Source organism: Schistocerca nitens, chromosome 1 (genome assembly GCF_023898315.1).
Source record: "Schistocerca nitens isolate TAMUIC-IGC-003100 chromosome 1, iqSchNite1.1, whole genome shotgun sequence".
NCBI lineage: Eukaryota > Metazoa > Arthropoda > Insecta > Orthoptera > Acrididae > Schistocerca > Schistocerca nitens.
This window is the reverse complement of record NC_064614.1, coordinates 243,890,267-243,913,647: the sequence shown is the minus strand read 5'-3', so window position 1 is coordinate 243,913,647 and position 23,381 is coordinate 243,890,267. Positions and strand designations below refer to the sequence as shown.

The 23,381-nt window shown below is 41.1% G+C and overlaps 1 protein-coding gene across 1 annotated transcript in view; it reads left to right on the top strand.

The window, feature by feature from the left end:
- The window catches only part of LOC126246576 (uncharacterized), a 600,905-nt gene extending 581,140 nt beyond the window's left edge, over nucleotides 1–19,765 (top strand). Inside the window, exon 6 of the mRNA XM_049948405.1 lies at nucleotides 17,389–19,765. Coding sequence (XP_049804362.1) covers nucleotides 17,389–17,491 — 103 coding nt within the window. The 3' untranslated portion in view covers nucleotides 17,492–19,765. The remainder of the gene's footprint in view (nucleotides 1–17,388) is intronic.
- The last annotated feature ends 3,616 nt before the right edge of the window (nucleotides 19,766–23,381 follow it).

Genomic DNA, 23,381 nt, shown 5'->3' with positions numbered 1-23,381 from the left:
ATGACGTTGTAAACACTGAGATGCGTGGAAAAAATGCTGCATTAAGCATGAAGTCTTAATACATTTTTTCCTTGCTACTACGACATTGCTACAGTCGAGTAAGCATAAGGAAATCCCTGACACCTGAAAGCACTTAAGAAGCTTTCAACTTCGAAGAGCAAACGGCTGTAGTCAGAAACACTAGCCGTCTGTAGAACTATGAAGACACGTTACCAAAAAGAGCTGAATATAAGATATATGCAAAAATTTTAACTCTAAGGCTAAGAGCAAAAGTTGAAATAATTTTATTTGAAGACCGAGTGGATTTAGTTTTCGACAAACAATGGATAATGTATTTTATTTAAAGATATTGATAAAGAAAGAAGAAAATTTAATAATGAGGTACACAATAGGTTTTATCGACTATCTCAAGCCGTTTGCAAGTTTAAACAGGACAAACTCTGGTCAATATTACAAGAAAATGGCAATCCAGGACATTTGATATTGGCCACAAGACGTTTATGTAATTAAACTAAATTTGTAATAAAAACAGGGAACGAAGTAAGTAAGAATGAAATCATAACTAACCAAGGAATTAACAAGGTTGCTGTCTTCCTCTAATTTTATTCAGTTTATGTATAAACGACATGATTAAAAATGGGAACGAAAAATAACAAAGAGAGTAAACTGGATTAGAATCATTATCTATAAACATTAATCTATGCTGATGTCAAACTGTAATAACCACTTCAGAAGACGAATTACAAAGAAATATTTGTACACTGAACCATACTGGCCAAAGTTATGATTTCCAAATATTTATGGAAAAGACAAAAGGAATGGCATTCCGAGTAAAAAAGTAGGTGCGCTCAAAAACAGTCACATAAAACAAAATCATCGAGCAAGTAGGTCATTTTAAGTACCTGGGCTGCGACATTTCTTTCGATTATGATAAAGATATAAAGAATAAAACATCAAAATTGCAGTGTGTCGGTGGAACAGTAAAAATAACATTAAACAAAAAGACAACGAATGGGACGTAACTGAAATTCTACAAAAACGCTAACTGTTCCAGTGCAGTACAACGGATCTGAGACTTAAATAGGAAGGATGGCATAAGTCGAATAGTGAATACCTGCATTGCCTGCTTTGGTGAAGGAATTTCGTAAACTTAGTAACTCCACTTTAGTGGCAGTATCGTCGGTAATACCACCTTCGCTATCGCGCAGTAAAGGTATTCATTGTGTCTTACCGCTGATATACTTCACATACAACCAGAATCTCTCTGAATTTTCCTCAGATTTCGAGAAAGTTTCGCTGTGATAACTATTAAAAGCACATCGCACTGAATTTCGAGGGAAATTTCGGGCTTTTGTAAAACATAGTCTACGATAGAACTTTAAGAATTCTGCCGCATTATGACTCTTTTCGTGGAACTGAGACACTTACGGATTTGGGGTGACTTCTTAATAATTGTTCTTATCCATTAGTTTCCGTGAGACACTGATACTGATGTGACTGCTTTTGGAAAAGCAATATCGAAGTTCAATTTAAACAATGTTGAGAACGTAGAGATTTTAAGATGTAGTTTGGTTTCTCAAAATACTTCATCCCAGCTTTACCTTTCCAGTTATTTTGGAAAGTCTTGTATTTTGATTTCTGATAAATGTCGTCTGTAAGCTTGCAGTTTGCGGAATTTTTCCATTCCCAGTTTCACTGATATGATAGTCCAATATCTTTTACAACTGCATCAGACTTTTTCCTGTCGATGTTTATGGCCACATGATCAATTACTGATGTAGTCATAGTAGAACCCTTGTTTCACTTTTGGCCAACGGGTAGTGCTAGAACTCTAAAGGATATTCGTGGGGGTCCTACTAGTTTCGTTCAGAATATTTGTGTTTATGTTTAAACCCTGCTCAGAATTATTTTAGCTTTCGTGCTTGAGATTTTGTTTAGAACCTCTGCTAATTGAAACTTCCTGGCAGATTAAAACTGTGTGCTGGACCGAGACTCAACTCGGCAGTTTTGCCTTTCGCAGGCAAGTGCTCTACCATCTGAGCTACCCAAGCACGACTCACGACCCGTCCTCGCAGCTTGGGTAGCTCAAATGGCAGAGAACTTGCCCGCGAAAGGCAAAGGTTTCGAGTTCGAGTCTCTGTCCGGCACACGGTTTTAATCTGCCAGGAAGTTTCATATCAGCGTACACTCCGCTGCAGAGTGAAAATCTCATTCTGCTAATTGACTGATAAAGCTGTCCGCACCACGACTATGAGATCGATACATACACAAAATGAGTAATTTCTTGGTCTTAAAAAGGCATGTTAATTCAATAGCTGATGTTTCAAAGTGTTTCTCTTCACTTATTGTACTAAGATCATGTCTTGATTTGAACTGTCTTCCTTTTCTGATATAGATGCATGCTGATCCGGCCCTTGAAACAGTCCTACAATCAGAGTTTGTCTTTCCATACAATGAAAATAATATATGGTGGATTTCTGTGTCTCTACACCAGTGTCCAGCGAAACAAACTACAGCACAATTCAAAGATTGGGACTCAACTTCAAACTTTTGTATTTCAGTTTTTATTGATTGCATGTTTTGATGGTTTGGTAAGTCTGTAAAACTTATGAGATTGCTTCTTCCAATTTTTTTTTTTTGACGTATAGTACGTGTGCCATTCAATGTGTGAGAAGCTATCTTGTGAGTTATTGTTTTAAATTTTTTAAACCGCTGGAAATACTCTTTAGGCAAGGTAACCTGTTGTCCGGATTTATCCTAAAAAAGACCTACTCTCCTATCCATAATAACAGGTATTTAGATATTAGACCATGTGTGACTCTTGATCCGCCCTCTATTCTTTCATGAATCAGCTATATCATTTTCACTTCCCAGTCCTGCTTACGTGTAGACCATGCCCAGTGAAACCCCATCCATTGATAGTCCCGGCAGGCACCAGAGCAACATGCATAGTCGACTGCCATCAGTGGCGCCTCTAACCACACGCTAATCCTGAGACTTCATTCTAGGTGACAGTCAGCTGTTTATTTTTATACTCAGTGCTACCTATTTCGATCGATAGACCATTATCAAACAGAAGGAAAGCGTAACTAGCTTGTCAGTACAACATTTGAAGTGAACAACTTCGATATAGGTCGACCTTCCTTACCATGTTCAAACTTCTGACATCTCACGCCTCGACTCTTGTAAAACCTTTTTCTCATGTTCTTCGTCTTGGCAGTAACGACCTGGAGATCTGAATGGGGGACTATTCTTGCCAGCGGATATACGTTACGTGGGGCGAGAGAGTGCCTGTACCTCTGTCCACTCCTCCGTCTTCTTTACAAGGACGTTGCCAGAGTGAGGGTGACTTCTTGTGCCAAAGCGGATGACTTATATTCAAAAATTAAGGATTGGTGGGGTTAGAACTCCGGACCGAAGATGTTTTGATTACAAATCGAAGACTCTACCTCCAAACCACGGGTGTTTATACTATTAAAATTAATTGCATAGAATTTTTAATGTTTATAACACGCATAATTCGACTACTTCGCGAATGTCGGGATTTCAAATAATACGAGGTGTTTTTAAGAGAAAGCACAACAGGAATGCTAACTGTTCGCTTGTGTAACAAGAACTGACACCGCAGCGAGTATGCAAAACAAAACGAATTTAAATTTAACATTATTTACTTGTAAATAAGCACTTTTGAGGAGAAAACATACCTGTGCATCTCACTCGTCGGACATCTTGGAACATAACAGCAATTATCACAACAATTATTTTCGTAAATTTGGTACGATATAGTATTTACTATTGGTATTATTACAGGACGTTTTGGTGCCTTTATTTTACTGAAATTTCCAACAACGCCATTGAAACCTATTTCATTTCAAACTCGTATTTCAGCTGATAAAATGAAGAGATGGGCTAGTCGTTCTTCATTCCTTGCAGAGCGAAGATAAATTTTTATTAGATTCAATTTAGAAATCACAAAATGCGACTGAGGTGAAAATAGTAAATAAGTGTTGGATATTAAGTCATCTGCAGGGTGATGATTGACTGAAGACTCATTTAATTATAAACTGAACGATTTGTTGCGCTTTCCTTCTCGCAGCAACGTGCACACCAGTATCGGTTGTGCGTATATGACTACAATACCTTTTTATTTCTTTCAGCTCCTGCTCCTCATCGAACTCATAGTAAATGTCTACCGGATTCTCCAGTTCCTCAGACAGAGCGTCATCGGAAGCTTCAAGCATAAAATTTGTTTCAGTCATTCGGAAAAGTTTGGTGATTTCCTTCACTGCTATGTATCGCTGTGACAGATCTGATACAAATCACTTTTGCAGTCTAACATTGATCGACGAACTACTTATTTGTCTCCATAATTATAATAAGCCCTGTTTTATCTGAAATATGTAATGCATCACTAGCTCAAGGCATTTTTGAAGAGAAACTGGAATATGACGTTCTCAGATCCCTGTTTAACAAAGATGGTAGGAGACATTCACTGCAGACGTCATTTTCGAAAATTTTTGAGATGGTGATGTATTCTAGAATAATATCTCAGCTGGGCAACTCGAGTAAATCACAGTTTGGATTTCAGAAGAGTCGCTGTGCTGAGAATGCGATTTACACATTCTCTCACCAAATTTTACAAGCATTCAATAACGGAATAGCGCCGGTTCGTATTTTCTGTGACCTATCTAAGGGATTTGACTGTGTGAATCACAGTATTCTACATCTACATCTACATTTATACTCCGCAAGCCACCCAACGGTGTGTGGCGGAGGGCACTCTACGTGCCACTGTCATTACCTCCCTTTCCTGTTCCAGTCGCGTATGGTTCGCGGGAAGAACGACTGTCTGAAAGCCTCCGTGCGCGCTCTAATCTCTCTAATTTTACATTCGTGATCTCCTCGGGAGGTATAAGTAGGGGGAAGCAATATATTCGATACCTCATCCAGAAACGCACCCTCTCGAAACCTGGCGAGCAAGCTACACCGCGATGCAGAGCGCCTCTCTTGCAGAGTCTGCCACTTGAGTGTATTAAACATCTCCGTAACGCTATCACGGTTACCAAATAACCCTGTGACGAAACGCGCCGCTCTTCTAGTAGATAAATACTTAAGTCTTATGAGATTGATGGCGTAGCCAACCAATGGATAATGTCATATCTAATCAATAGAATGCAGGACTTTGTTCTTAGTAATTCAACCAATGTAGTCCAGAAACATTATTCTGACTGGGAAGAGATCATAATTCCATGGGATACCGAAGGCTCCCATTAGGTGCACTAATTTTTCTCATATATGTAAATCTTCTTCCGTCTTATATACACAAGAAGAATTAGTTCCTTTTGCTGATGATTCTAATATTGTAATCAATCCAGTCATGCATACAGCAACAGAAGAAATGGTATACAGTGTTCTTAAAGAATCATTGACTGATTTTATACGGATGGTTTCACCCTCAATTTGGAAAAGGCACAACATATTCAGTTTTGCACATCTAGGGGTACTACACCAATGGTAAGGGTAACAGATGGCAAGGAAATTATACATGTGGTGGAAAACTTTAACATTCTTAGGTATCCATATTGATGAGAATTTTAACTGGAAAAATCGCATTTTGGAACTCCTAAAACGACTTAGTTCAGCCAAATTTGCATTTAGATTCACTGCAAATCTTGGAGAGAGACAAATCAGAAAGTTGGAATAATTTAGATATTTTAATTCAGTAATGTCATACGGGGCAATTCTTCTTTAAGAAAGTCTTCATTGCTCAAAAACGCGCTTTAAGAATCTCGTAGACATCTGTTTAAGGCGTTGGGCATTTTGACTACTGCTTTACAATATATTTACTCCCTTATGAAGTTTGGCGTAAGTAATCCTCTGCGTTTCAGAACGAACAATGATAAACATAGTTACAATACCGGAAGGAAAAATGACATTCATTGTCCAACATTAAGGTTGTCTTTAGAACAAAAAGGGGTGCACGATATCACAACTAAAATGTATGATAACGTAACCAGTGATATAAAACGTCTGACGAACAGCAAAGTGATATTTAAAAATTGAAAAAGTTCCCCCTTGCCGACTCCTTCTATTCTGTAGAATAATTTCTGTTATTGTAATGTGTAAGAGGCAGTGGGTAGGAATTACTCACAGTTGTATATTTCATAACAAAAAATTTATTAGTGTTCAGCATGTAGCCATATTAACGACTTACTTTGCAATATGAATGTAAAATGACTCATTCAACATCATTACGATTTATAGTGCATATGAACAAATGATGCGTGGAAGATAAAACTAGCTATCTAACTAACTACCCAATCGATAATCCAGTTTCATCAGCTAGCTCACCTGGTCTAGTTTGATTTATCCTCCTTTTTCCTCGTCGGTCACGTTAAAGTCCATATCACTGCATTTTTAGTGCCAAAAGTAACTTAATTGTCTATAATTGTCATTCGTTCCGCCACTAAAAAGTCATTCAGGTTTTTACATAGGTGAGTCCTTTATCCAAAGTCATTTTTGGAGACTGTAGATATCATTGGACTGAATTTACTTCCTGTAATACCGTGTGCCAAAAGCTGATGCGAGTCAAAACGGATAGCTGGAAGGAGCACGTTTGCTGCAGAGACATTATCACCGTTTGCCTTGAATGGATCTTTCACCTTCTCCAAACTGCTCAAAGTTGTTTCCTCGTTTTCTATTACGACCTTAACTGAGTTGTAATGAGCACACCAGCCAGTGTTAGACAACATTTTCAAACTTTTTCCTGTTTATTTCTACAAGTACTTCCCATGTGTCTGTAAAAGACGACAAGAATGAATACAACTTCCCTACAGCTCCAAAACTGGTAATGCTAGTGGGAACACACGAGACTGTATGAAGTCCACAAGCAGTTAAGGAGTGATAAGCACAGGGACTGGACAAAGATTTTGGACTGACTTCTTGCTTTTATCGTTGTACTCGTCCATATACACCTGACATTGACGCGGCACTGTCGTGACCTTGCGTCCTGTACAACGAAATATGCAGCCCATATTGTACCAGCTGCTGTTGAATATCTTTTGACATTCCCTCTGCAGTCCTTCCCGACATAAAAAAATAAGGGTTCTCGAACTTCCACAATGTTGTCTTCTGTACCAACGTATCTAAATAACTGACTCATTTGGTCACGTATGCTATCATTGAGAGTGCTATCAAAAATTATTCCCTAATATTTAGTCTTTTTTTTGCTGTAAATTTTTGCTTAACATTTTCACCCAAAAAAATTAATTCATTTTGTACCCCTTTTGCCAAATAAGAAGATGCTCTTTCAATATTGGATTATACTTCGCTGTCAGCTGCACCAACTCTCAGAAATTTCCTCTGTTTTCCTACGAAAAGTCTTCACAATGACCGCAGAAAGTAAGGTTTTCACGGGCTAAAAATAGTGTGACATCAAAAAAGCGATATAAAATGTTTCTCCATTTCCTGGTCTTTATTAAGAATCTTCTGATTATTTTTGTCAATAGAATTATTAAGTCTCAAGCCTCATAGACCACTGAGCGAGGTGGCGCAGTGGTTAGACACTGGACTCGCATTCTGGAGGACGACGGTTCAATTCCGCGTCCAGCCATTCTGATTTAGGTTTTCCGTGATTTCCCTAAACCGCTCCAGCCAAATGCCGGGATGATTCCTTTGAGAAGGCACGGCCGACTTCCTTCCCCATCCTTCCCTAATCCGATGAGACCAATGATGTCGCAGTCTGGTCTCCTTCCCCAACAACCCAACACAACCCCTCATAGACCGTGGCTTCTATTTTTCTAAATTTGATAGATGTTCAGATATTTCATGCTCTTATATCTTAAGAGTCAATTTCCATCACTGACAGATTTTTTTAACGTCCTCAGAGGAAAATAATTGGCAGCAGAGACAGTACACTTTCTTCGTCGATGGTGAGTATAGGATCCATTTCCTTAAATATTTAGTCTCGTTCAAACGCGAATAAAACTGCGACAGGGTTAAACTATGGTGTGTGCATTTCACATGGCCTTTCTACTGAATCAAAAGGTCCCTCCTTGTTTTGATCACTGACATTTTCAATAATCGCAATTCTGATATGCTCTGGAACAAGTAATGGGCAATGTGCAGTATCAGTGGATGAAGTGGAGTCTGTCGCACCCAGATTCAACAGTCTGATTACTGTTGCATTCGTCTTGGTTTCTCTTAGAGCGGAAAGGTTTTTGGATAAAGATCCAGTGAATGATTTAACCTCTTCAGTCTTAGCTCTCTTTTACGAAATCCAGACTTGGGGGGAGGGGGGGGGAGTTTCATTAAAAGAAAGATTCGCAAGATTATTGTGGTGACAGATCATAGTCTACACGTACATTAACAGCATTTCTTTCTCTCCGTGTGCCTGTAGGCTCGTAGTAGAGAGTAAATACAGGGGATGGACAAAAATATGGAAACAACAAAAAAGTTGACACATTACCGTGCCAAAGAGGGTGTAGGAAACCTGTTGGCATTCAAAATGGGTTCCAGCCGTCTAGGAATGGATAAATACAGGTCCCTTATGGCTTTAAAAGGATTCTCATACCATTCTTTCTGCAAAGTTGTTGCAAGTTGAGGTAACGATGATGAAAGTGAACAGTGATCACTCACCCTTCTCTCCAAAACAGACCATGAAAGTCAGTAACGTTAAGATGTGGTGACTGTGTAGGCCAGGGGAGACGCGACAGTTCGTCTTCGTGCTCACAAAACCAGTCTGGACGTTGCGAGCTGTCTGTACAGGAGCCCTGACGTCTTGGAGAACAGCATCGACATTGGGGAACAAACATTTTACCTAAGGATATATCTGATCAGCCAAAATAGTCACGTAATCATTAGCAGCAGTGCGGCCTTGCAGAGTAACGAAGCGGCCCATTGAATAATGCGATATGGCTGACCAACTTGGCACCGAATCCCACACAATTTATCTCTCTTGGGACGTAAATTCCGTCAGAAGTTGCAAACAGTATGAAATATGATTAATCCAACCAAATGACTTTCTTCCATTGCTTCATAGCCCAGGTTTTATGACTTTGGCATTTGCATTACTGATGAGTTGTTTTGGAATTCCGGCTCGTCCTGCAATTTCCAGATTATGGAACTCCCTTAGTGTTTTTTTGGTGCAGACGGGGTTCGCGAGCGTAACATTCAGTTATTCAGAGACTTTGCAGCTGTCGTACTTTTAATTTTGGTCATGGTCCTCTTCAGTAACCGTTTGTTATGATCACAACCCACAACGTCGTCCGCGTTGTGACGAAGCGGATGTGGTTTTCCTGCTTTCCCTCTACAGATAAAATCTTCAGTACACTTCGGCTACTTTGGTCACAGAAGCATACACCATCCACGCACAATTTTCAACCGTTCGGAATCACTTAGCGCCGACAAATGCACTCACAATAAACAGAACATTGTTCTGACCGTGAGTGACAACGTATTGAGGACATTGCACATGCTTTGCCAGCATCTGCATTTATGTTTAAGCATGCATTTCCCTTGGTATTTCTATGTATTTGTCCGACCCCTGTAAATACCCTCGTGATCATCAGCGCATGGTATTATTCAGATGAATTTTTTGTGTAGGGTTTATATAGCAGCTGATAATAGTCAATGGTTCAAATGGTTCAAAATGGTTCAAATGGCTCTGAGCGCTATAGGACTTAACATCTGTGGTCATCAGTCCCCTAGAACTTAGAACTACTTAAACCTAACTAACCTAAGGACATCACACACATCCATGCCCGAGGCAGGATTCGAACCTGCGACCGTTGCCGTCACGCGGCTCCAGACTGAAGCGCCTAGAACCGCACGGCCACACCGGCCGGCGTAATAGTCAATGTTTTCAGTGGATAGATAGATTATTTTTATTTTACTATTTGATAAACCGTTATTTATTTGTGAAAAATCACAGTTTGTAACACATTTAGATATTATAACAAAGTGTTATTTGCTGTAAAATGGTGTAAAGAAGGAAGATGATGTTTGTTTATGGTTATAGAAATAGAAGTGTCCATGCATTTCGCATGCAAAATGGCTCAAATGGCTCTGAGCACTATGGGACTTAACAGCTATGGTCATCAGTCCCCTAGAACTTAGAACTACTTAAACCTAACTAACCTAAGGACAGCACACAACACCCAGCCATCACGAGGCAGAGAAAATCCCTGACCCCGCCGGGAATCGAACCCGGGAACCCGGGCGTGGGAAGCGAGAACGCTACCGCACGACCACGAGATGCGGGCATTTCGCATGCAGATAACACGTAAAATTTCGAGATAATGAGAACTTAATTAGGAAGAAAACCTCACGTATCATACAACAAAAAAATGGAAAAAGTTACGTTAATTACGAAGTATTTCTAATCAAACTTTATGAAAAACGATATGAAATGACGTTCACATGAAACTCAAGATATTCTAGAGCAAACTATTTGCAAACTTGTGCAAACTATTTGGGTTTTCCTCATTCTGTCTGGAACCGCGCGATCGCTACGGTCGCAGGTTCGAATCCTGCCTCGGGCATGGATGTGTGTGATGTCCCTAGGTTAGTTTGGTTTAAGTAGTTCTACGTTCTAGGGGACTGATGACCTCAGACGTTAAGTCCCATAGTGCTCAGAGCCATTTGAACCATTTTTCCTCGTTCTGACTGTTATTCCCCTTGAGTTTCAAATGGGAGTCGGTGGGAACTCCCACAGCGGCTACTGTCTTTATTATTTGATCTCCTAACAAGTTACAAGTTAACGTAATTTTACAACAACAAGGTTCATACTGATTTCCCCCGATTCTGGTGTTTAATAGTTGCGTTCTTCCTTTTACGTAAGAAATAATCATGTAATTTCTCTGTAGTTCAGATCTATTATTCATGTTTCGCACCGAAACTGGCACAGAGCGAGCACGTCTTCAGGGCGATGCTTATAACTAGATAAAGATTCATGCGATATTGGACGTATTCATAAAAAAAAATAACAAAACTTTTTCTACCGTTAGGTCCAGTGTGTAAAGTATAAATGATTTTGGTGCTAATCTTGATGTCTTCAGTTGATAAAAGCAGTTGCTTAAAAGTATACGACTGTATCTCATCTAGTTGGGTTTTGATATTTATAAAATAAATTGTATAATAATTACGTATAGCCTTTGAAAAGGTACTTGCCAAAATGTAATACTTAACTTAAAAAGTAATAAATAACTAGTAAACACTTCACTGCTCTTATTCGCGTATTTTTAATCTTTACTTACAGTAAACCTGTGTAGATGATACAGGTATCAAAAAATGCTTCATGTCGAGTAATTGTGTCTAGCAGAAAACTACTGGTTATCGTATTTTCAAGTCTCATGTATCGTTTTACAAAAACTGAAAAAATTCTGAACACTCTCATTGATACTTGCCGTGACCTCGAACTCCGAACCGCCTCTTATTTACTTAATATATTTTAGCCTTGTTTGGGGGCCTCTAAATCTCGAGGGCCTCGAGATATAGCCTCAAAAACCAGAAGTCCGCCACCCGCTAAAGTTTTTGTGTTTACTAACTCTAACAGTTAAAGTAATAAGGTAATAATTCCATAGTACGACGGTGGATACAGACGATATCTCTGTGTGAAGACTGTAGCACTGGAGCAAAATTAACTTACAACGCACATCCCAGTCCCCACATTCCAGATGGATGATCTGACACACTGAAGAGCAGAATTACTTTCTTTATAGGATTATAAATAACTATAAAATAAAACCGATGATATAAACATAGGAATTCGTCTCTGGGAGAATAATAGGAGTGGAAACTTGTCACATAAAGAAAATATTTCGTAAGTTATTTATTTATTTGCATATTTAATTTGAATTATTTTTATCTAAATGGTATGGAACAAGTAAGTTTACAAAATATGTATACATTAGTTTTGACATGAAGTAGCATATCATTTTTCAGTCCTAAAAATGCAACTAAACTTAATACTAGGTTCCCTATCGAACAAAAGGATTTTTCCAGAAGAAATGATTTTAGTTTAGGATTAAAACTTGATTTATGGCCTGTCGTACTTTTTTGGTATTCGAGAAATGATCAAACATTTTTGTTTGTATATATTGCGCTCCTTTCTAAGATAATGTCAGCTTTAGTGACGAGTAATTAAGGTAAATTGCGAAGGTGCAGTTAAAACTCAAAACTCCTCAAGAAGTACGTTCAAGAAGATTGTGGGTGAGCACCACATATTATTCTGCTTGCTTCTGTGCAATCAATATTTTCTTTCTAAATGATGAGTACAATTATGCTAGCAGGCTGATCCATTTGTTTTCAGGACTAGCAATTATACGAAGAACAAAAATAGCTAAACTAATCTGGATCGTTCCACCCTGTTTACTGGCTCCTGTTCGTTGTTGTGTTGAATTAAATACCATGCGTTTTCTAAAACTAAGGGAGACTTCATTTTCAGAGAATCGCTTAACAATTCTTTGAAAAACATCATTAGTAATTTCTTCTGTTGCTTTCTCTCTGATAGAATTTGTCAAAACATTAATATAGTTTGCGAAAAGTAGTTATTTTGCCTGATGAACGTCAGGTATAAGGTCTTCATGTGTATGAAGAACAGGAGTGGATTCATAATTGAATCCCGTGAAATTACTTTCATAATTTGTCCCCAGTCACAAGAATGTTATTTCCTTTTAACCATGTTTGAACTGAAAGTTCCTCGTTGATTAAAATTGTGCACCGGGGCGATATTCGAACTCTAGACCTTTACCTTTCGTGGGTAAGTACTCACCAACTAAGGTATCGAAGCACGACTCTCGGCCCGTCCTCACAGCTTTACTTCCGCCAGTATCTCGTCTCCTACATTCCAAACTTCACAGAAGCTCTCCTGAGAAACTTGCAGGACTAGCGCTCAAGGAAGAAAGATACTGCGGGGACAAGGGTTAGCCACAGCCAGGGCTATATCCTTGGGTAGCTCAGTCGAAGATCACTTACCCGCGAAAGGCAGAGGTCGCAATTTGGAGTCCGGGCTCGGCACACAGTTTTAATCTGACAGCAAGTTTCATATCAGCGCACACTCCGCTGCAGAGTGAAAAGTTCATTTTGGAACGTTTGAACAATTTTGGCTACGCGTGCACACTTCCCGGACTGACATAAATATCATATGTCACACTGTCTACATCGTTATATCGTAGTTCACTGAATTCATGACCTAACGCTCGCAACGTTACTTGGAGTCTGGCAACAGGGAGAATGAGACAACGGGGAGTCGAGACCAGTGCTGCTATCGTCGAGTGCCCACCTAAGCTTGTAACAGTTACGTGCACGCCTTAAAGAACGGACACCGTTAACAATATATTACTGTACGAAATAATTCGAAATTAATTCACTGAATGCGAATTCCCTGGCATCAGCTGTATTAGGTAAAGGTCTGATACCCAGTAGTGACACATGAAAATTCGTGCCTGACTAGGACAGGAACCTAGATTTCCCCGTTATCGCGAGTGGTCGTCTTAACCACTTTAGCTATCCGTGCACGTCTCACGCCTCCCGGACCGACCCAAACCTCCTTATAAAACATTCTCCAACCTTATAGCCGAAATGGTTAAGACGACCGCTGGCGATAAGCGGGAAATCCGGGTTTGTGTCCGACGCAAATTTTCATATACTCCCCGGACTTAAGTCCTTGTGACTTTGATTTGATTCCGAAGGTGAAGGAACCACTTCGAGGCATTCGCTTCAGAAATGTTACAGAGAGTCGACAGGCAGTAGACCACCCCATTTGCACCATCAACAGAACAGGTTCTGCTAACGGTATACTACGCCTTCCACATCGCTGGCAACGGGTTCGACACAACGATGGTGACTACTTTGAAGGACAGTAACAGGTGCAAACATGTAACTCTTTTGTATCGGTTATGAATAAATAGTTGCCACTATTTAAGTTCCAAACGTCGTATATAAATGATTTAAGAGACAATCTGAGCAGCCATCTTAGGTTCTTTGCTGTCGTTTATCGTCTAATAAAGTTGTCAGAAGGTAAAGAAAAATTGCAAAACGATTTATAAAAGATATCCGTGTGGTGCAAAAATTGGCAATTGACCCTAAATGATGGAAAGTGTGAGGTCATCCACATGAGTGCTAAAAGAATCCGTTAAACATCGATTTCACGATAACTCAATCAAATCTTAAGGCCGTAAATTGAACTAAATACCTAGGAATTACAATTACGAACAATTGAAATTGGAAAGAACACACAGAAAATATTGTGGGAAAGGCAATCCAAAGACTACATTTTATTGGCAGAACAGTTATAAAATGTAGCAGATCCACTAAAGAGACTGCCTACCCTATGCTTGTCCGTCCTGTTTTGGAGTACTGCTGTTTAGTGTGGCATCCTTACCAGACAGGGTTAACGGAGTACATCGAGGAAGTTCAAAGAAGAGCAGCACGTTTTGTATTATTGAGAAATGGCGGAGAGTGTGTCATGGACATGATTTGGTGTGGACATCATTAAAACAAAGGCGCTTCTCGTTGCGGCGTGATCTTCTTGCAAAATTTCATTCACCAACTTTCTCCTCCTGTTGCGAAAATACGTAGGCTGAATGAAAAGTAACGCCTCCACGTTAGTTAACTGGGTTTGGATGGGAATATTTTAATAACTAAAGCGCAGAAATAATCCTTATATTGTGCTCTTTAATTACCAATATTCACTTTTCCACTTAATAACCAGGCAATTTGATACATTTCTGCCAACCATGGTTCAAATGGCTTTAAACACAACATCTGAGGACATCAGTCGCCTAGACTTAAAACTACTTAAAACTATCTAAGCTAAGGACATAACACACATCCATGCCCGAGGCAGGATTCGAAACTGCGACCGCAGCAGCAGCGCGGTTCCAGACTGAAGCGCCTAGAACCGCTCGACCACAGCGGCCGGCTGCAACAATGAACAAGATTTCTGAAGCCATCACGGAAGAAGTCGACACTCTCTTTCCGCAACCACAGTCTCACAGTTCTCTCAACGTCTTCATCAGAAGCATTATGATGTCCCCCCAGATCGTCTTTCATTGTCGAGAACAGATGCAAGTTAGACGGTGCTAAATCTGGTCTGTGTGGAGGATGCCGTACGGGGGTGAGTGGCACGCTGGTGTGGCACGTGAAGTGTGTGGTTTGGCATTGTCATGCTGCAGGAAAATGCTGTGAACCACACGTTCTTGTGAAATGACGATTGTGCTTGCAATTTCTCTCCGAGTGATACGATCGTCCCGAATCAATCTGTCAACATTTTGCTTGTGAAACTCGCTGGTTGCTGTCACAGGTCGTCCAACTCTTTGTTTGTTACGCAGGTCAGATGTTCCCGCTTCAACATCTTTAAACTTACTCGTCCAACGACGCACAGTACTCGCATCAACACAATCACCCTAAACTGCTTTCATTCTCTGACGAATCTCCTTTGGGGTGACACCTTCTGCTGTCAAGAATTCAATGACTGCACGTTGTTTAAATCGCATTAACCGACCGTTTGCGCAGGGTTCCGTACTGTACACTGTAACAACACAAACTTTCAGTGATAAGGCTTCCCGCCAACTGGAGCTGTAGAGAAAAGGCTACGGAACAAGCCAGTATCTGCCGCATACCAATGATGCCAACTGTTGAAAAGTTACGAGGGTGGAGGCATTACGTTTCAGTCAACCCTCGTATTTTGTTCACGCAGACCTACATAGGAAGAAACGATCATGATAATAAAATGAGGGAAATCAGAGCTCACTCGGAAAGATATAGGAGTTCGTTTCTTCTGCGAGCTGCTCGATAGTGGAATAATAGAGGATTATTGTGAAGGTGGTTCGATGAACCCTCCGGCAGGGTCTCAAATGTGATCAGCAGAGTATCTATGTAGATGTATCCGCAGATGCGGAATCGGCACACACCTGCTGTGGACACCTAGAAACACTACTGGCCATTAAAATTGCTACACCAGGAAGAAATGCAGATGATAAACGGGTATTCATTGGACAAATATATTATACTAGAACTGACATGTGATTACATTTTCACGCAATTTGGGTGCATAGATTCTGAGAAATCAGTACCCAGAACAATCACCTCTGGCCGTAATAACGGCCTTGATACGCCTGGGCATTGAGTCAAACACAGCTTGGATGGCGTGTACAGGTACAGCTGCCCATGCAGCTTCAACGCGATACCACAGTTCATCAAGAGTAGTGACTGGCGTATTGTGACGAGCCAGTTGCTCGGCCACCATTGACCAGACGTTTTCAATTGGCGAGATATCTGGAGAATGTGCTGGCCAGGGCAGCAGTCGAACATTTTCTGTATCCAGAAAGGCCCGTACAGGACCTGCAACATGCGGACGTTCATTATCCTGTTGAAATGTAGGATTTCGCAGGGATCGAATGAAGGTTAGAGCCACGGGTCGTAACACATCTGAAATGTAACGTCCACTGTTCAAAGAGCGGTCAATGCGAAGAAGAGGTGATCGAGACGTGTAACCAATGGCACCCCATACCATCACGCCGGGTGATACGCCAGTACGGCGATGTCGAATACACGCTTCCAATGTGCGTTCACTGCGATGTTGCCAAACACGGATGCGACCATCATGATGCTCTAAACAGAATCTGGATTCATCCGAAAAAATGGCGTTTTGCCTTTCGTGCACCCAGGTTCGTCATTGAGTACACCATCGCAGGCGCTCCTGTCTGTGATGTAGCGTCAAGTGTAACCGCAGCCACGATCTCCGAGCTGATAGTCCATGCTGCTGCAAACGTCGTCGAACTGTTCATGCAGATGTTTGTTGTCTTGCAAACGTCCCCATCTGTTGACTCAGGGATCGAGACGTGGCTGCACGATCCGTTACAGCCGTGCGGATAAGATGCCTGTCATCTCGATTGCTAGTGATACGAGGCCGTTGGGATCCAGCACGGCGTTCCGTATTACCCTCCTGAACCCACCGATTCCATATTCTGCTAACAGTCATTGGATCCTGACCAACGCGAGCAGCAATGTCGCGATACGATAAACCGCAATCGCAATATGGTACAATCCGACCTTTATCAAAGTCGGAAACGTGATGGGACTGATTTCTCCTCCTTACACTAGGCATCACAACAACGTTTTACCAGGCAACGCCGGTCAACTGCTGTTTGTGTATGAGAAATCGGTTGGAAACTTTCCTCAAGTCAGCACGTTGTAGGTGTCGCCACCGGTGCCAACCTAGTGTGAATGCTCTGAAACGCTAATCATTTGCGTATCATAGCATCTTCTTCCTGTCGGTTAAATTTCGCGTCTGTAGCACGTCATACTCGTGGTGTAGCAGTTTTAATGGCCAGTAGTGTATTTCCTTACGGAAGTGACGAGAGCGCGCCGCTTGGGTGGTTGCAGGTTTGACGACGCGGCCGACATGATGGACGACAGCGTGCCCGGCCCGCTGGGCGAGTCGCTGTCGGACAGCCTGGTGGAGCAGGACGTGATGCTGGAGATGTGACCCCCGCTGCTGCAGGACAGCGGGCACTGGAGCGAGCCGCCGGACACCTTCAGCAGCAGCAGCAGCACGGGCAGCGCCTGCGTCTGGAAGTGACGTCACGCTGTGTGTCCGCTGCGAGGCCTTCCTGGAGGGGGTCGTTCTGACTTGCTGTGAGGTGGTTGCGAGTGAGGTGGTCCGAGCAGACGCTAACCTGGACTTCCTAAGGGTGTCACTGCTGCTGTATCGTGAACCGAACATTGGAATCTACGGTTTTATGAGTCTGGCTCTGACATCTGTGTACATGTACTTTCTTTTACACTAACGTCCGTTATTTCTGAGACCGAGAAACTAAATTATAGGACTCCTTTTTTTGTCAGTGACGAGTATTTTATTTAGGTGCAAAATAAGAGTTGTTTGGAGAAGAGGAAGGGGCTGCTTGACCAGTAACGTACTGCCATTTGTAGCTTCCGTTAGTACCGAGGTGCAACGGAGCACACCTGGCGCTGGAATTCTTTTGTGTAACTTTACGAATAATTCAAACGACTAATCTGTCGTGAAAGTATCGGCGACAGCAGGAGCATAACAGCAATAAAGTTTACAATGAACATTACTTCCATTCATTTCGTTCTCGTTACCATGAACGTGAGTAATAGCTTTCATTCATTTCGTTCTCGAATTCAAAGCGAAATACAATTGATTACAGATTAGTTTAGATATCAAATGAAGCAATATCGTAATACAGCGCCGATCGGGCACGTAACCTCCATAAGTTAGATACGATGAAAACTTCTTTTCCATAGCTTTCATCCGATGAAAAAAAAGCAATAATTTTTCGTATAACTACACAACTTGGCTGAATATGACGGAAATATCATCACTCACGCACCTCGCTTTTGGTTACAATTCGTGATATTTTTCATGTCTCCGACGTGCGCGGTTATGAGCTTTCCTGTTAAAATTTATAGTGTGGCTCGCGACAGGTAAATATTATAGTCCTTACGTCTTACGTTTTACACAATCCAGTACTCCTTTTACTATGTGCCCTTCATAAAGAGTAACTTTGGAACAGGAGATGTCATCACAACCGAATTTTCTCCTCATCACACTAATTCACACGCAATAACGAAAACGATTGGGAATACAGGAAACATTTTTGGCTCTTAGTTCGATTTCGGCAGATTCTGAAGGGTATGTATATCCGTTAGCGTGGGATACGAGTTTTGTTAGTCAGATAGTAAGCGAAAACACATGCTGAGTAACGCCACAGGACAGCTCGACCACGACGTCCCTTCGATGACTGACATTCAAAGTGCAAGCGAAGTGCCTCCTCAGAAGAAAAGTAGTTTAGCGTAAATACGTGACACTAAATTAAACAGTGTTGTGTCAGAAATAATTCCATATAGTTATTGTTCTAACAGTGACATTTGTGTTGTCGGATGGAAGGACCAGAAACAGAAAAAGAGAAGGGAATGTTTTGATAAAGCTTTTAAAGAACAGCTCCGTATACGTATGGTTTTAAGCAAAGTGTATTTAGGTCTCATTTCTAACGATCCGTTTCAGACTAACAGCCGTATTTTCTGATAGAATTAACGCTTGTTTTTCATAATAACGTTTGGAAACAATCGTAAGTCTATAGAGACTGATTTCGGATTTGTACTGGATAACATTTATTGCACGGGTATTTGTGGAGGCTGTGCGCACTGCTGTAGCATTTTTGTAATGCTTTTTGTATAAGCTTGTTTGAATCGATTTCAGCGATTACCGTCGTCCTGTTTAACCGGAAAATGTGCGATGGCATGTGCTACAAAATGTCCAGATAACTCAATTATAATACACAGTAAAACGTCACTGAAGACAAAATTACGTCAATTTTCAATCATCGAAGAATTCGTAGCTTTAACTGGTGTTTGTAATGTTGTGTTTCATTAACAGCAGAATACTTGAGAACTGTGTTTTCTACGTGAAGCAATTTAATGTGCGCGCGTCAAAATTCGCCTTGAAGCATTAATGAAACAAATGCTGAAAGTTAGGTTTTTTACGCAGCCTGCGTTTTGTTGCGAGAAGAACTGAAGATGCATCATTTCTCTCCAAGAAATGAAATTTGACGAAATGGAATTCTTTTTTGTTACAACAATAGTTGGCTACAATGAATATGTCATGAAGCCTATTTTTATTTTTTTCAAGTGAATTTTCCTTGCTTCTCACACGGGAAACTAGTAAGAGTGCTGTGGATCCTGCAAGTTAACTGTGCTGTTCTTGTATATATTTGAAATAAATCTTTTTATTAATTAACAATGATCGACTTTGCCTTACCTCAAATAAGTTCTTCTATAACTGTCTAAAACATTTTTTATGCTTACCGTTATTTTCAGCAATAAATCGATTAGGAAAAATGTTGTATTGAAAGGACGAACTATAAAGACGTCTGTCAAGCTCCGCTCTGCCACGAGAAACTGCGGCACTGAACCCCCCCCCCCCCCTTCCACCTCCCCTTCTTCCTCCCCCCTCGAGATGCTGTTATCAGATAGTAATTCAACTCAATGAAATCTTGACTTTTTGGTTTTTGATATTAACAATCGCCCAGAATACAAACAGAATATAGTACGTACTTATCAATCTTTTACCTGACTGTATGTTTTAACACAATCGGATGTAAGCAAGACTGTTAAATACACATATAGCACTTTCCAGTGACACTGATTAAGCAGGACGCAATTAGAAAGTAATGTGGGCGTACACATACAGCTTGATATGTGCACGTAGCTGTCCATATATAGATCCCTTACGACCGTACCATTTCCAGAGACACGTAATAAGGGCTGTTCGAGTTTCGGACATTGACATTACTTGTTCGACACATGCCTGCGGAGCGAAATGTCATACTTCTCCTACCGAGCGAGGTGGCGCAGTGGTTAGCACATGGACTCGCATTCGGGAGGACGACGGTTCAATCCCGTCTCCGGCCATCCTGATTTAGGTTTTCCGTGATTTCCCTAAATCGTTTCAGGCAAATGCCGGGATGGTTCCTTTGAAAGGGCACGGCCGATTTCCTTCCCAATCCTTCCCTAACCCGAGCTTGCGCTCCGTCTCTAATGACCTCGTTGTCGACGGGACGTTAAACACTAACCACCACCACCACCACCACCATACTTCTCCTGGTAAACTCTTTATTTGTGTGGCCGTAGTGTCCGTAGTTGCTTTATAATTCTTGAGAGTATTTTTGTTCTGTAGTTTCAACCACAAACCCTACCTTTCTCGTGTTTTAAGTAGCTCGCGAAACAGCAGTCATCATAGACTACAATTGGCAGCATATGCGGTGTTGACAGAAAAACACGACGTAAACGAAAGTTTTGAAGAGAAATGTACTGAAGGACTTGGAGGTAAGTGATAAAAGAAGTGCATGAACTATTTACGGAAATGATATTTTAATCATTCATGCTGAGAAAAGACAAAAAATAAAGAGACTAATGGCTATGGGAACATATTACAAAAGTACGAAGGTAAGTCAATTATTATCGGCAATTTAGTTACATTTATGTTTATTTTGGTAGTACTGTCGTTTATGTTGATGATGCATGCTTCGTTTATTTGTTGTTATATCTTTGCAGTTTTCAAGCTGCTAGATTAGTTTCGGTATCGGTGCCGTGCTGTTAATCATGGCTGCTCGGCTGTCTGTTTGCACCAAAGAAGAGCAACGTTCAGTGATCCGTTTTTTGTGGTCGGAAGGCTTATCAGTGGCCGAAATTCCTCGAAGACTTTCGGTACAGTGCGGGAACAGTGCTTTGCCACAACGGAGTGTCTACGAATGGATTGAAAAATTCCGAAATGGTCGCACAAGTGTTACGCACGGTGAAGGAGCCGGACGACCGTTTACCTCCACAAATGAACGATTGGGGGTTCACGTGAAATGATTCTGTTAGATACACAATTAACTATTGACGAAGAGCAGGTCGTCTGAAAATTAGTCATGGTTCTGCCTACGAAATCATCCACAGCAGACTTGTGTTTCATAAAGTTTATGCAAAATGGGTCCCGAAACAACTCACAGAGTTGCATAAACAAACGCGTTTGGACATCTACAAAAAACATTTGGATTGCTATGGAAACGAAGGGGACAACTTCTTGGACAGCATCATTACTGGTGACGAAACATGGATCCATCATTACGAGCTGGAGACTAAGCGGCAGAGTACGGAATGGAAACATCCAAATTCGCTGTACAAGAAAAAGTTCGAGACCCAACCGTCTGCAGAAAAACCAATGCTTACGGTTTGTTGGGAAGCACAAGGTCCAGTACCGGAACATTATGGGGAAAGGGGCACAACAATAAGCAGTGTACGTTACAGTGAGATGTGTACTGCCAGGCTAAAGCCTGCAATTCGAAGCAAAAGCCGAGGATTGCTGTCAAAAGGTGTTGTGTTGTTGCACGACAATGCCCGTCCGCATACTGCTGCCCACACTGCTGAAACGCTCCAGAAACTCAAATTTGAGGTACTGGATCATCCTCCATATAGTCCCGATCTTGCCCCTTTCGACTATCACTTGTTTGGTCCACTGAAAAAAGGCATTAAGAGGCCGTCGATTTGCCTCGGACGTAGCAGTGACAGAAGCGGTGCATTCCTGGCTCGGAGCCCAACAAAAGAACCTTCTTTTATGAGGTCATCAGGAAGCTTGTACAACGATGGACCAAGGGCGTTGAAACGCAAGGAGGCTATGTCGAAAACTGATGTACTCGTAAGTTTCATATTTGATTACAATGAAATTTTATAACTACTTTGCGGATAATTAATGACTTACCCTCGTAAGAGCGGAAATACGCATTCTTTAATTGAAATCCAATAGTTTCTCGCAAACCAACAACGATTCAAGTTGTGGTAAGATAGTTTTTCTTTTTTTGCAGTTTTATTATTTACAGTTTCCCATTAGTGGTGACGGCTGGTAGCGGTATAATATACCATTCTTCAGCTTTTTAATAAGAAGATAAGAAATACGTAGGGACTTAATGATCAGAATAAAAACGGGTTTCTTGGAAAACTTTATAAGATCACCATTTTTTGTATTCACATATTTCATTAACGCTCTGAACTGAAGAGAAACAATATATTGCTGCTAGCCCAGCTCTGATAAGCGAGGTAATGATATAACACAGAAGAAAGAAAGAAAAAAAATACTCTCATCACTGCGAGTGAGTGTATGACAGGTCTACCTCAGTTAGGGAATACATTTTCTACGGTAGTTCTGTGTTAGTATAATGATCCTTTGTGGGTGCCATTGAAATAATCTGACAGACAAACTCGGGTAAGACAGCTCGAGTGCAGCCGGATGTAAATACTCACACCACAAAAAATTAAGTTTGAAGACTTTCTTTTTCAATGGAGAACTCAAATACTCTCTCACTTGACCACGTAATTAGAAAGTGACTCAATATTTCTACTGAAATGCAGAAAAGAACAAAACAAAAAATATAGAATAGATCCTTTGTTTATCAGCAACGAAAACGGAAAGAATCATTAGCTCCTCATGTAACTACAAAACTAGTTTGTCATTTATCCTTCAAATCAAGGAAAGAATTGGAGAATGTGGAACGTCCATTTAGGCGGGCGGGAGTGGCCGAGCGGTTCTAGGCGCTACAGTCGCTACAGTCTGGAACCGCGCGACCGCTACGGTTGCAGGTTCGAATCCTGCCTCGAGCATGGATGTATGTGATGTCCTTAGGTTAGTTAGGTTTAAGTAGGTCTAAGTTCTAGGGGACTGATTACCTCAGAAGTTAAGTCTCATAGTGCTCAGAGCCATTTTTTTCGTCCATTTAGGAGAGGTGCAACGTCGGTAGTACCCGGCTCATATTCTACTGATGAAGGAAAAATGTGGCAGGGGTGGGGGGGGGGGGGGGGCATGGGGTCGGATAAGATTC